This window comes from Coregonus lavaretus, assembly GCF_964263955.1.
Source record: "Coregonus lavaretus genome assembly, chromosome: 39".
NCBI classification, from domain to species: Eukaryota; Metazoa; Chordata; class Actinopteri; order Salmoniformes; family Salmonidae; genus Coregonus; species Coregonus lavaretus.
This window is the reverse complement of record NC_140026.1, coordinates 4,641,708-4,657,347: the sequence shown is the minus strand read 5'-3', so window position 1 is coordinate 4,657,347 and position 15,640 is coordinate 4,641,708. Positions and strand designations below refer to the sequence as shown.

Genomic DNA, 15,640 nt, shown 5'->3' with positions numbered 1-15,640 from the left:
AAAATCACTATACATCCCATAACACCACACTAAATATTATTCCACTACATGACCTACACCTTACTCCACCCAACTCTTATAAGTTAAGAATACTGAGTATACCATCCATCTAGCTAACACCAAGCTATATTTTCAGTTTTACAAATAATTTATTTTGTATATATTTAGCTCACACCATTTCAAATCAATAATAAAATGATATATAAATGTTCTCTACTGTCTAACAGCTAACTGAACCAGCTGGTGGAATTGCTTATTTTCTATAAGTAAATTAGAGGTAGATGTACAAGTTCATGGTGAAAATCAAGCTGTTTAGCTAGCCAGCTAGCTACTTTTTGGCATCTGCTTTAGTGTCACATTCTAGGGCTTATAAATTAATAATACATTAACTATCATTAGCTTGTTCCAAAATTATAACCAATTGCCATAGCCAACTTATGTAATGTAACATTGATCTTACAAGCATTTATTTCAATGGATGAGGATGCTAATATTGTTTTAACACTGTTTTAACACTTTATGTAGCATGTGCCATACTTTAATCACTATATTCACAAGGACACCAGTTAAGTTAACTTAAACATGTTATTTCTCTCCATGTGCAGGCTATAAGTGAATTACTATAAAAAAACAGGAAGGGCATTACAATTTCAGGGTGGCTTCATGTCCTCTTGGGAAATGAGAAACTGGGAAGTTGGAAGTCATAAGTCTAACATGAATGTGTTCACTTGCCTTTGAAGTCTGAAAAATTATTCAACCAATAAGATTTTAGCTAGCTTATCAACATTGCTAATAATAAAGTTAGCTAGCTTGCTTAACATTGACATATGATCAAACTAGCTACATTTGTCTACATTTCTCCAAAAACGTGTGACTTTTCTGTCCTTGCATTTATGGCAGTGTAAGTTGTCATTACATCATATATCAATAAGACATTTAACTTGAATCCTGTATGAATCCTGGATCTAGCTGTGGAAAATACAACTGAATACATAATTGTGGTGATTGTCCTACATAGATATGATATGAAGTATGTGAGACAAAATATATGTATTATATGAGTCCTCTATGAATATTATAAGAAAAGCATATGTTCTGACAATGTTACCTCTACAAAATAAAACATTTCCTAATAGGTTTCATATTGTTTTTATAAGTCAACATACACTGAGTGTATAAAATATTAAGAACACCTTCCTAATGTTGAGTTGTACCCCAGTTATGAGTTTTGTATATCATTTGTATATCAATTATATACAAAATTATATTCAAATTTGTATGCAATGTGTAAATACATTTTCCTTTTCAGGTATGAGTTTCCACGGTTAGAAAACACATGCATTTTAAAATAAGTTTATAATACTTTTTATTTGTTCCTATATACATGTGGCATGTTACAATGTAAGAATGAAATAAAACCTTAACCAGTCCATTATAAGGGACATTATGATGAACAGTCAGGCAAACTGTTAAGTATAACATATTTATTAACAGATGACGACGCCCTGTTGATGATGCCAAACAGTCACTCATACAGTGTCTACACAGTGCTGGAAATCTTTCATCTCAAAAAACGAATCTCTACCAAACAAGGATGATGGCCCTTAGTAAATGTTTCCCACGAAATATTTCCACCATTGTAGTATAGTGCATAAAAAATACATCTAGATTGAAAAATATGTCTACTGTATGGATGCCATGTTTAAAGTAACTGTCCAGTGTTTCCAGATTTATATTTAATATGATCTATAATTAATTACAATATGAGTGAAATCGTTTTCATTCCAAGTGTTTTATTTATTAAGTACAATATGTTAAAAAACAGCTTTCCTGTGTTGGAATGATTGCGTTGTACCCCAACAACAAAAAATATTCATGCAAGTAGACCACTGATTGACCAGCTCATCCTCTGTGAGGAAATAGCATTAATTTTTTTCTGCTTAAATACAAGTTTGAGGTGGGTAAAAAAAAGAAAAAAATACTATTTATTTTCCATTTAACCTTTATTTACAGTGCCTTGCAAAAGTATTCATCCCCCTTGGCGTTTTTCCTATTTTGTTGCATTACAACATATAATTTAAATTGATTTTTATTTAAATTTCATGTAATGGACATAGACAAAATAGTCCAAATTGGTGAAGTAAAATGAAAAAAATAAGTTGTTTCAAAAAATTCGAAATAATAAATAACGGAAAAGTGGTGCGTGCATATGTACTCACCCCCTTTGCTATGAAGCCCATAAATAAGATTGGGTGCAACCAATTACCTTCAGAAGTCACATAATTAGTTAAATAAAGTCCATCTGTGTGCAATCTAGGTGTCACATGATCTCAGTATATATACACCTGTTCTGATAGGGTTCAGAGTCTGCAACACCACTAAGCAAGGTGCACCACCAAGCAAGTAGCACCATGAAGACCAAGGAGCTCTCCAAACAGGTCAGGGACAACGTTGTGGAGGAGTACATATCAGGGTTGGGTTATAAAACATATCAGAAACTTTGAACATCCCACAGAGCACCATTAAATCCATTATTTAAAAAAAGGAACGAATATGGCACCACAACAAACCTGCCAAGAGAGGGCCGCACACCAACACTCACGGACCAGGCAAGGAGGGCATTAATCAGAGAGGCAACAAAGAGACCAAAGATAACCCTGAAGGAGCTGCAAAGCTCCACAGCGGAGATTGGAGTATCTGTCCATAGGACCACTTTAAGCCATACACGCCACAAAGCTGGGCTTTACGGAAGAGTGGCCAGAAAAAAGCCATTGCTTAAAGAAAAAATAAGCAAACACGTTTGGAGTTCAACAAAAAGCATGTGGGAGACTCCCCAGACATATGGAAGAAGGTACTCTGGTCAGATGAGACTAAAATTGAGCTTTTTTGCCATCAAGGAAAACGCTATGTCTGGCGCAAACCCAACACCTCTCATCACCCCGAGAACACCATTCCCACAGTGAAGCATGGTGGTTGCAGCATCATACTGTGGGGATGTTTTTCATCGGCAGGGACTGGGAAACTGGTCAGAATTGAAGGAATGATGGATGGAGCTAAATACCAGTAAATTCTTGAGGGAAACCTGTTTTAGTCTTCCAGAGATTTGAGACTGGAACGGAGGTTCACCTTCCAATGACCATAAGCATACTGCTAAAGCAACACTTGAGTGGTTTAAGGGGAAACATTTAAAAACCTTGGAATGGCCTAGTCAAAGCCCAGACCTCAATCCAATTGAGAATCTGTGGTATGACTTAAAGATTGCTGTACACCAGTGGAACCCATCCAACTTGAAGGAGCTTGAGCAGTTTTGCCTGGAAGAATGGGCAAAAATCCCAGTGGCTAGATGTGCCAAGCTTATAGAGACATACCCCAAGAGACTTGCAGATGTAATTGCTGAAAAAGGTGGCTTTACAAAGTAGAGTAGAAGTTTTCTGTTTTTTTGTCTTATTTCTTGTTTGTTTCACAAAAAAAAATATTTTGCATCTTCAAAGTGGTAGGCATGTTGTGTAAATCAAATGATACAACCCCCCCCCCCCCCCAAAATACATTTTAATTCCAGGTTCTAAGGCAACAAAATAGGAAAAATGCCAAGGGGGGTGAATACTTTCGCAAGCCACTGTAACTAGGCAAGTCAGTTAAGAACAAATTCTTATTTACAATGACGGCCTAAAATGTGCATTGTGAACAGATAATGAAAATAGTAATAACAGATCATGAAGCTCTGAGTAATGAACAGTTTTTCAACACAGTTTGGTGAAAGCCCTGAAGCCTTCAGAAAGCCTTGGTTTCCCATCACTGATAAATAATTAGATTTTAATGATAACATATTCGCTTAGGACTGAAACTGGATGAATACAACAACCATTTCCCTGTCACTAACAAATACAGTCGCAGTCATTCACTCGAAAGGCAAGGCACACTGGGAAATATGCAAATAAGGCTTTACACTAAGTAGTGTGTTAATTTAACACTGAAAAGTGTGAACCCATGTAGACACTGGACCAGTAACACTCTAAGTGTTGATATAACACTGGTGAATTTGCTGAATTCACAGGATTTACGCACCAGCCAAGCTTCTGGGCGAGTGTGATGGTTCCCCTTTGATAAGGTATCAGTGAACACCACCAGTGAACACCACCACAATTAACACTGAGTTAGTGTAACATTGTAATGCACTGGTGTTGGAAAGTATCAGCGTTAAAAGAGCAGCACTTTAGAAAGTGTAAATTCAACACTTTCTGGTGGTTCTCATGTAAACGCTTAAAAGGTGTGACATTGAACACCCACAGTGTTCACTTTATCGATCAAATGTAGCTGTGTAGTTGTTGCAAAAGCGCATTTTCACTGGCTGTCCACTGGGGCATATTCATAACTCAGATTCTGTTGCAAAACGGGGAGGGACCTACCTGAATTTTTTCTCTGTTTGAATCCATTTGGTTCGTAAAAAAGTTTCCGTAATGAATATAACCCAGGTCGCAAAATCAATGATTGATAGGCAGCTTAACCCTTAGCCTACAATTTCCGCGCCCCCGCGGAAATCAAATTAACAACATGATAACATCCCCATCAAAATGTGTCTGTTTAAACTTCTTCAGTTCAATCGTTACCGGGTTAAAATACATGTATACATTTGTGAACAGCCATCCACAACAACCACAATCCGTGAAGTGCAAATAAATGAGAGAGCAGCAGTGTGCTATGTAGCCTAGGTATCAACAATCAGTGATATCAATATCGCCCCATAGGCTACACCACTGCTGTTATCTTTGGATGCCGACAGCAGTCGCACCATTGGAAGACATAGCTTACATTTACATTTACATTTTAGTCATTTAGCAGACGCTCTTATCCAGAGCGACTTACAAGGAGCAATTAGGGTTAAGTGCCTTGCTCAAGGGCACAGACAGATTTTTCACCTAGTCGGCTCGGGGATTAGAACCAGCGACCTTTCGGTTACTGGCACAACGCTCTTAACCAACTAAGATACCTGCCGCCTATTCCCTATATAGTGCACCACTCTAGACCAGGGCCCATAGGGCTATAGTCATAAGTAGTGCACTATATAGGGAATAGGGTGCCATTTTGGGATGCATCCTCAGTTAGGTTACAGTGCTACTCAACAACCATCCATTCAAACTAAAACAGAATAAAAACAGAAAGTTAAGAAAGATGCAGGAGAAGAACAATCCATTATCAACAGAGATTGAAAGAGATGTTTAGTCCAGGCTTAATCTGTGTCTGGGAAACTGGCCCAATGAAGTTTTTTTTTCAAGCATACAAAAGATCACACAAGAGAAAGTAAAACTTTATAAACGCCACTGATAGATACATCTCAGGAAAAGTGCATATTTGTCACGACTCATGTGTAACCAGCTTGACATATTTTGATGTTGATATTCAAGTAAAACTACTACTACATAATCAGTTTTGTTGGTTAATATTTTAGAATTTTACTTTGCAAAATATATTTGAACTGTTAAGTTAATTTTGTGAATCACTACTTCCCTCTGGTTTCCTCGTCTCCTGAATAACTCAAGATGTAGCTGTTGCTGATGTGTCTGAATTAGAGGTACAATGGGACCTTGGAGAAGAGTAGCGCAGATTACGAGTACATACTGGTGATCTGTGACTATGCCACCCAATTCCCTGAAGCCTTCCCACTCTGTTCCATAAACACTTCCAAAATAATCAATTATCTTGTTCAGCTCTTCTTTTGTGTAGGAATCCCAGATGAAATCCTGACGGACCAAGGGAAAAACTTCACGTTGCGACTGATGGTTCAACTCCACCAACAGCTGGGCATCAAAGGCTGAAGGACCACTCACTACCATCCCCAAATGGATGGGCTCGTTGTGAGGTTCAATCAAACGCTCAAGAACATGCTGAGGAAGTTTGTGGCTGACACTGGTAAAGACTGGGATAAGGGGTTACCCTTGCTGCTTTTTGCTTACAGGGAGGTGCTTCAGCAGGACCAGCTAGACAGTGGCCGTCATCTTCATCGTCATCTTCATCATCCTCTCAGGAGAGACAGAGTGGAGTATCTCACAACGTTCCCTTAGTAATCCACCTACGAAGCCTTGTGAATACTGGTTGAATATGGCTACCGTTGATCATTAACGCAAGACACACAGATATTGGTGCTCATTGGCTGGCTGGCTCACGCACTCTCTCTTCTCTCTATCTCACTCTCTATCTCCTTCTAACCCCCCCCCCCTCTCTCTCTCTCTCTCTCTCTCTCTCTCTCAGTTCATTGCTGGAGTTCCTTTTCCTTCCCAATTCAGGCTTTTCACAACTGTTTAAAGTTTGATTACTGTAAGAGAGAGTTTAAGAACTAAGAAATCCCTACGAGCAGAATAATATTAAAATGTATTTAATTTCATGAAGCAAATAACACTCTTTGGAAAGAGGTCATAAGTTATGTAATACTATCAACACACATACATTCATTTTTCTTTCGTTTTTTACTAATTGTTTTTTTATTGTTTTTCCACAGCACCCCACAAACAACACAATGCAAAACAAAACGGCCACTATACAACACATTCCCCAAAGTGATCAACATATGGTTTCCAAATTTCGTCAAACACTTCCAGTTTTTGTTTAATTTTATAATATACCGAATCCAATGGTACAGTATGTAGCTAGATAGTTCAGTCCTCCAACGTGTTATTAAGGGTGAATATGAGGCTTTTCAATTGATTGCTATACATTTTTTTTTGCAGCAATTAGACCTTGAAAACAAAACTTTCTCTGATATGAATCGCTAATATTTACATATCCCAACAGACATAATCATGGAGATGGATGGATATAAATTCCTAGTGACAAGGAAATGATAGGACAGACATTATCCCAAAATGGGGTCAGTTTATCACAGGACCACGGCATATGTAATAGTTCCTTTGTTCCTTTGTGCATCTCCAACAGAGATGTGACATTTCTTGGTGCATTATACTGTATGCATTATGGCAGGAGTGCAATAAGTCCTATGAATTATCTGACATTTCAGTAGTTTATGTCTTAGGTTGTAGGAGCATGTATGAACATTTTTACATATCTGTGATGGTTTTCTTAATTTCTTCCTTTAGATCTGTTTCCCATTTTTCCCTTATAGGTCCTGAACCATCCGTTAGAGTTTCAATCAACCCTTGGTATAACTTGTTTGGCATAGCAGCTTCTTTCAGTATTTTTTCTATGCTAGATGCCTTAGGTTCATCCAGATTCTGTTAATAATAATAATATGCCATTTAGCAGACGCTTTTATCCAAAGCGACTTACAGTCATGCGTGCATATATTTTTTGTGTATGGGTGGTCCCGGGGCTCGAACCCACTACCTTGGCATTACAAACGCCGTGCTCTACCAGCTGAGCTACAGAGGGCCACTGTTGAAGTCATTAAATTAGATTTCTGAGTTGTAAAACCTTAGGATAATCCAAATCTTTCTTGTAATTGACTGAATTACAGTAGATATCCATCATAGTATGTTAAAAATTCATGATGCCACTTTGGAACCAAGACTTAAAGGTGTTGTCATTAAACACCCGAGGTAAGGTGGGGTTATTCCAAATAGGGGTGGCTGGTGATATTGGATCTTTCCACCTCATGAATGTATGTACATTTTACCAAATACGAATGGAATTGGTTGTTTTTCAATCAAACCAATATATCAATGACATTAGGCTATCAATTCTGGCTTACAATACGTTTTTTCCCCACCTGTAGATTCACGAATGCCAGCCTAGCTCTTTCTCTGTGTTTAACAGTCATATACACTAACAGTCAAAAGTTTGGACACACCTACTCATTCAAGGGTTTTTCTAAATTGTAGAATAATAGTGAAGACATCAAAACTATTAAATTACACATATGGAATAATGTAGTAACCAAAAAAAATGTTAAACAAATCAAACTATTTTTTATATTTGAGATTCTTCAAATAGCCACACATTGCCTTGATGACAGCTTTGCACACTCTTGTCATTTTCTTAACCAGCTTCATGAGGTAGTCACCTGGAATGCATTTCAATTAACAGGTGTGCCTTCTTAAAAGTTAATTTGTGGATATTATTTCCTTCTTAATGAGTTCGAGCCAATCAGTTGTGTTGTGAGAAGGTAGGGGGGGTATACAGAAGATAGCCCTATTTGGTAAATGACCAAGTCCATATTATGGCAAGAACTGCTCACATAAGAAAAGAGAAATGACAGTCCATCATTACTTTAAGACATGAAGGTCAGTCAATATGGAACATTACAATAATTTTTTAAGTTTCTTCAAGTGCAGTCGCAAAAGCCATCAAGCGCTATGATGAAACTGGCTCTCATGAGGACCGCCACAGGAATGGAAGACCCACTGCTACCTCTGCTGCAGAGGATAAGTTTATTAGAGTTACCAGCCTCAGAAATTGCAGCCCAAATAAACACTTCACAGAGTTCAAGTCACAGACACATCTCAACATCAACTGTTCAGAGGGGACTGTGTGAATCAGGCCTTCATGGTCGAATTGTTGCAAAGAAACCACTACTAAAGGACACCAAGAAGAAGAAGAGATCTGCTTGAGCCAAGAAACACGAGCAATGGACATTAGACAGGTGGAAATGTGTAGTTTGGTCTGGAGATTTTTGGTTCCAACCACCGTGTCTTTGTGAGACACGGTGCGGGTGATCGGATGATCTCCGCATGTGTAGTTCCCACCATAAGCATGGAGGAGGAGGTGTTATGGTGTGGGGGTGCTTTGCTGCTGACACTGTCTGTGATTTATTTAGAAGTCAAGGCACACTTAACCAGCATGGCTACCACAGCATTCTGCAGCGATACGCCATCCCATCTGGTTTGGGCTTAGTGGGACTTTCATTTGTTTTTCAACAGGACAATGATCCAACACACCTCCAGGCTGTGTAAGTGCTATTTTACCAAGAAGGAGAGTGATGGAGTGCTGCATCAGATGACCTGGCCGCCACAATCCCCCGACCTCAACCCAATTGAGATGGTTTGGGATGAGTCGGACGGCAGAGTGAAGGAAAAGTAGCCAACAAGTGCTCAGCATATGTGGGAACTCCTTCAAGACTGTTGGAAAAGCATTCCAGGTGAAGCTGGTTGAGAGAATGTCAAGATTGTGCAAAGCTGTCATCAAGGCAAAGGGTGGCTATTTGAAGAATCTCAAATATAAAATTTATTTTCATTTGTTTTTAGTTACTACATGATTCCATATACAGTATGTTATTTCATAGTTTTGATGTCTTCACTATTATTCTACAATGTAGAAAATAGTAAAAATAAAGAAAAACCCTTGAATGAGTAGGTGTGTCCAAACTTTTATCTGTTACTGTATATTTAATTTTATATATGGCATCCCCAGCCGTCTTTCTCACTCTGTCATGCTCCCTCTCTCATTGTTTTATTGTCTCAAGTGGGCGGGCAGGTGGAGCATCAAAGTAGTCCTGTCTCTTTTTCAGTTCATAAAAAACAACTTCAATGTAATGTGGAACTTTATCACCCTATAAAGTTCCCTCTCTCATTGTTTTATTGTCTCAAGTGGGCGGGTAGGCGGAGCAAACAGGCTCTTATGTCAGTGTTGGGTCCGGGCATCTTGCCCATGTTCTCCCAACATTGGGTAATGGGATCATAACGATGCACCAGTCTGGTCTCCCTGTAGTCCTCTTGGCAGTATCCTCCCAGCACATAGATCTTCCCCTCCAGAACCACAGAGGCTGCTCCAACATGGGGGACGGCCAGGGGTGTGAGGGCGCTCCAGGAGTCACTAACAGGGTCGTAGACCTCACAGGCCAGCTGGTCGGTGTAGAACGTACGTAGGTTACACACCCCTCCAACCACGCAGAGACCACCACCACCATGCAGGACCTCCATACAGTGCTGGGCCCGATCCTGGCTCATCTCTGCCATATAGGTGGTTCCTCTCTCAGGGTGGTACAGGAACATGGACGTCAGACACTGGTACCTGCAGTCGAACCCCCCTGAGATGAAGATCTCTCCATCCAACAATGTGGCAGCGTGGCCACTCAGGGCCTGGTCCAGAGGCTTGGCAAAGCTGGAGATTGGCAATGGTTGGTAAGAGGTTGGCAATGGTTGGTAAGAGGTTGTCAATGGTACTGATTCAGAACATTCACGAATGGTTCAAATTGAGAGCACTATGGTTGAATTGAGTGAAAAGTATACTGTATGCTGTCCTATTCCTCTGCATGTGTCCAAAATGTAAAACATTAATCTCAACTCAAACATAGCGCCTTACTCTTAAATACCACTAGATGTCACCGTGATGATGTTTGTTAGGTTCACTTTGCGCTACAGTCTTTCAACTATGGCTAAAGGTAAACCAGAGAGTCACACTAGAATCTTCATCTAACTCTACAGGTTCTTGCTTTACCTCACAAATCACTTCGTCCTTAAAAATAAGAACCCTGCATGTGCGCCATATGAGCTTGAGTAAACGATGCCGAATAGTCTTGAGGGGCAATTTTGTTTTGACACAGGGTTAAATAATTTGTGAGGTGAGGAAAACACCTGCAACAGACCAAAGTTCTGAAAAGTCTGTTTAATAATACTTTTCTGTGGGTTCTGTCTTCGATGAGGTTCCATTTTACCTCCAGGTGTCAGATAAGGGGCTGTAGACCTCCACACTGTACAGGTTGGTGTTCATGTCCACGTCTCCTCCGATGGCGTACAGACGATCACCCCGCACCACCACAGAGAAGTTACTCCTGTACTCCTGCATGTCAGCCAACCTCTGCCAGCTGTCCTGCATGGGGTCAAACCTGTATGTGTGTGTGTGTGTGTGTGTGTGTGTGTGTGTGTGTGTGTGTGTGTGTGTGTGTGTGTGTGTGTGTGTGTGAGATAAAGATAAAGAGAGAAGATTTTCAGAAAATCCCTAAACTCAGCTTCATCAATGATAATAAACATACATTTTGTACATCAAAACAAAGCCATATGTATTGTTAGAACAATTGGTCTTGGACCCCTTTATACCTGTATGCCGATTTCAGCGTATCAGTCTTTGCATAGAACTCACACCCTCCGATTACGTACAGCCGCCCATCCATCACCCCCACCCCGTGTCTGAACCTGGGCTTCTCTGGTATCTCTCCTAGGAACCTCCAGTCCATGGCCTTCACCAGGCCTGTTCCGCTGCGGAGGGAGTTAGCGAACCACAGCTGCCTGCTGGGAAGCCGTTTCCCCAAGTCAGGATCCAGCTGGTCGCCTCCGATCAAAACCAGGGCGTCTTTGGGCCGTCGGACCCGCCACTGGTCCTGGGTCTCGGAAAGACTAAAGCCAAACTCTTTGAGGGCTGAGCCGTACAGATCCAGCTGTAATAATAATACTAATAGTAATAATAATACATTTTATTTATAATGAGCTTTTCAAAAACCCATATCGCTGTAGGTGTGTATTGTACACTATCTGTTATATGTCTTTATATAATTCTGCATAATTGCTCAAGACGAATTACCTTTACAATCAAAGTTTATCATGTTATATTTTAATGAGATACAGTTGTATCATATCGTATTGTATCGTACCTCTATGTCGCTGCTGCACTCCATGCGCAGGTTGATTGCCCTGACCTCTCTGAACTCCTTAAAGGTCATGAGTGGGAAGCGAACTCCTGTCATCAGCTCCTGGGCCTGGGCTAGCCTCTCCCCTGGGTCGGCCTCTACCCAGACCACCACGGCCCTGAACACGGCCAGCTCTGAGGGCGCGCAGAGGCCGTCAGAGCGGAGGAAATCCAGCAGTTTCTCAGCCGGAAGGTCCGGGAATTTCAGGCTTGTAGACACTTCTTGGAAGTTCCTCAGGACAAAGTCATCGGCCGCCTCGAGGAGTTCCGGCATCCCATAAGCCAGGGCGAAGGAGGCCACGTCCAGACATGAGTTGGCATCCATTTCTTGTTCCAGGAAATCGAGGCACAGCGAGAGGGTGGGCTGGAACTGGAGCTGCAGGGCGGAGCAGGTGATTTCAAAGACACACCCCCAGCTGAGGGAGAGGGACCCGCTGTAGGAACAGCCAATCAAGGCCTCCAGCTCAGAGGCCTCCAGGAAGGGAAGGGCCACACAGGGCTGCTGTGATTCCCTCATCCCGCTGGTGAACATTCCCCGGAAGTAGTCACTACAGGCAGCAAGGAGCACTCTGTGGACTTGAGTCAGGACAGAGAAGAAAATTCATCATCTGATTTCAGCATCAGCAGTATAGTCAAAGCTTCTTTAGAACATTTATTATGACCATCATCATCATCATCATCACAATCACCATCGTTATCATCAAGTTACTCCTAAACAGAATACTGGGACTACACCAGCTTGATCCCCGGCAAACCCCAAACATTCTCTCCTATCATTGCTACAGTACATAGTCATGACAGATTTCATTTAATTCTACTCACCATAAAATGATGTCCCACCAACCTCCAGCTCCACATCACAGCCCACTCTCTCTGCCCATAACTGTCTGATGGACTGAAGACTGACCTTCATCTGTTCTTCAGCAGATCTCTTCTTTTCTTCTGCCCTCTTCTTCTCTCCCCTCTTCATCTTCTCCTCCTCTTCACTGCAGAGTTCTAGAACTCTGGGGACCCCTAGTGTTTTAGCTGCAGTCTGTATCTGGGCCAGTATTTCTCTGTTCAGAGCTGCTATGGTCCCAGTGTAGGCAAACTCCAGCACCCCTGCCAACCCCACAAGCCCCACCTCAGGACCCAGACTGATGGATATCTCTGTCTTTATGTCCATTTCAACATCTCTCCTCTCCCTCCTTTTCTCCATCTCTTCATCCCACAGTCTCTGGTGGACAAGGGAGCTCACAGCAGCCAGGACAGGGGAGTGCGCATGGAGACGCTGCCCATCCTCAGTGCTCAGAGTCAGATCAGTGAGGAGAGAGGAGTCCCTGAGCTGCTCCAGACCCTGGAAGACCTCTCTAGGATAGGTGTGTCTGCAGAATGTACAGATCTTCTCTTCATCTCCCAGTCCTTCACTCCTCACCTCTTCTCCCTCTTCTCCCTGGCTTGCCGTGCTGTCGTTCCTCTTCTTGACCCTTGTTCCCTCTTTCTCCTTTCTCTCAGTCAAGCCCATCCGGTTGTTGTTGTAGGCCACAATCCACCTCAGCTTTCGATCGTCCGCTTCTACCTCCTCTCCTCCTTCCTCAATCACCCTTCTCCTCCTTTCCTTCTCTTTCCTCCACCGTTCCTCCCATTCCATGGGCAGGTAACGTCTGGTAAACTCCATGGCCTCAGTTAGAGATCGATACAACAGCTCTTTAGACAACCTCTCTCACAGATGATGTAGGCTATGTTTATGTTATGCTAACTATCTACTGCTATGCACAGATCTAACCTTTCTCCCCTTCTCTCTCAACCACACTCTCTCTTTCTTTCTCTACTCAGACACTTTCTGTGCGTCTCCCTCTCTTTTTTCTCTCTCTCTTGTTCTCTCTCTCTCACTCTCTGTCGCTCTCTTTGTTTCTCTCTCTCTCTCTTTGTCTCTTTCTCTCTCTCACTCTCTCTTTCTCTCTCTCTCACTATTTCTCTCTCTCTATGTCTCTCTCTCTGTATATTTATCTCTCTCACTCTCTGTCTCTGTCTCTGTCTCTGTCTCTCTGTCTCTCTCTCTGTCTCTCTTTCTCTCTCTCTCTCTTTGTCTCTCTCTCACTCTCTCTCTCTCTCTCACTCTCTCTCTCTCTCTCTGTCTCTCTCTATATTTATCTCTCATTCTCTGTCTCTGTCTCGCTTTCTCTCTCTCTCTGTCTCTCTTTCTCTCTCTCTCACTCTGTCTCTGTCTCTGTATCAGAGTCCTAGCTTGGCTTCAGACGTAAACAAGAATTCTATTCATAGTTACTAGGTAAAGGGGATAATGTTTTGATAAACTCTGGGCCTGCTTACAGTATCATATGAAGTGTAGTCAGGCTGTTGGAAAGTCTAGTGGGTCAAGAGAAAGTCACCAAAAGTGACCAAAATATGTGGCAGGTCACATAAAAGCAAGTTGGTCACAAAAGGTGTAGAAGGCCTAAGTGACAAGAAAGTGTTGTTGGTCACAATATATTTTTGTAAGGCCTTAGCTGGGTCACAATGCAACAACGTTTAGCAATCAATGTACGAATGCATCCCATGACAGATAAAGATATTTATCAGGCCTGGTCAATGGCTCCTACATGTAAATGCAGTATAAAATATGCTATCAGGTAAGTACGTGGATGATAATGCCCTGGCCAAGGAGATACTGTGTAGATATGACTTATTTTTCTGTACAACTTCCTTACACAACCAGTACTTCATGGGACAGACTGTTCATTGTTAATCATTGTTATGCCTATATGCAAACAAAATATTGGTGAGGGTTGTATATATTGTCAGTAAATGCAAGTCAAATTCTCTAAATATGTAAGACATTTGAGATGACACTGAAATGCAACCTTTTACAATACACACAGGTGAGGTATTCAGACTTCCATACAGTTAACAGAATTTAAAGATAAAATAACAAACACACATCCCTCTCTCTCAGTGTCTCAGACTCCAAACACTGTTTCTATTTGACTTTGGGCTTACACATTCACATGCTAGGGTTCAGACGTAAACAAGAATCTATTCTTAGTTACTAGGTCAAGGGGATTCTGTTTCGATAGACTCGTGGTCTGAACCAGCATACAGTATCATTACAATCTAAGACCAGAGACGAAAACATTAGGATAATGTTGAACGTTCTTATGAAGTGTAGTCAGACAGTGGGTCAGGGGAAATAATTGTAGGTCACAAGAACGTTCAGTCACAGAAATGTGTGATAGGTCGCAAGAAAATGTAGTGGGTCACAAAAGGTGCAGTATGCCCTGGTCACCATTTTCTCTGCCATCTGCACTGATCAATCTGATAACTCGCAAACACCCATGGGATAGCTACAAATAAGTTCCGCTACAATATGCTGTCCTAACTTTAGAAAATGTTACCAAGGTGACATCGTCCACTGAACCTCCTTTCAGCTTCAAAAGAGTCTGAGTTAATCTTACCAAAAACAATAAACCTATTGCTAATATTGTCAGTTTTTTGTTTTTTTGAGCAAGTCTTCATTATACAGTTCTACATGTTGCTAAGGTGTTTTGTGGTTCTAGAATCAGTATATATGAAATTGAAAATGTGCATGATTTGTTGGGGGGGGGGGGGGGGGGGGGGTATGAAATGTGCATGAAAATGTGTTTGCTTGCTGTTTGCTTGCTGGCTGAACCAGTCTCAGATTAATCCATATGAAATGGAATTCTCTTAACCAGCTTCACCTGGAATGCTTTTCCAACAGTCTAGAAGGAGTTCCCACATATGCTGAGCACTTGTTGGCTGCTTTTCCTTCACTCTGCAGTCCAACTCATCCCAAAGCATCTCAATTGGGTTGAGGTCGGGTGATTGTGGAGGCCAGGTCATCTGATGCAGCACTACATCACTCTCCTTCTTGGTCAAATAGCCCTTACACTGCCTGGAGGTGTGTTGGGTCATTGTCCTGTTAAAAAACAAATGATAGTCCCACTAAGCACAAACCAGATGGGATGGCGTATCGCTGCAGAATGCTGTGGTAGCAATGCTGGTTAAGTGTGCCATGAATTCTAAATAAATCACTGACAGTGTCACCATCAAAGCACCCCCACACCCTCACATCTCC

At 41.5% G+C, this 15,640-nt stretch overlaps 1 protein-coding gene across 1 annotated transcript; it reads right to left on the bottom strand.

Annotated features, from left to right (window-relative positions):
- Positions 1-9,521: 9,521 nt before the first annotated feature.
- Positions 9,522-13,225, bottom strand: LOC311113235 (kelch-like protein 33; the record flags this gene model as incomplete). The annotated part of the gene is made up of 5 exons (XM_084156441.1): positions 9,522-10,047; positions 10,601-10,771; positions 10,983-11,320; positions 11,534-12,144; positions 12,391-13,225. 5 exons carry the CDS (start codon positions 13,223-13,225, stop codon positions 9,522-9,524), a joined length of 2,481 nt encoding a protein of 826 aa, XP_084012567.1.
- Between the last annotated feature and the right edge of the window lie 2,415 nt (positions 13,226-15,640).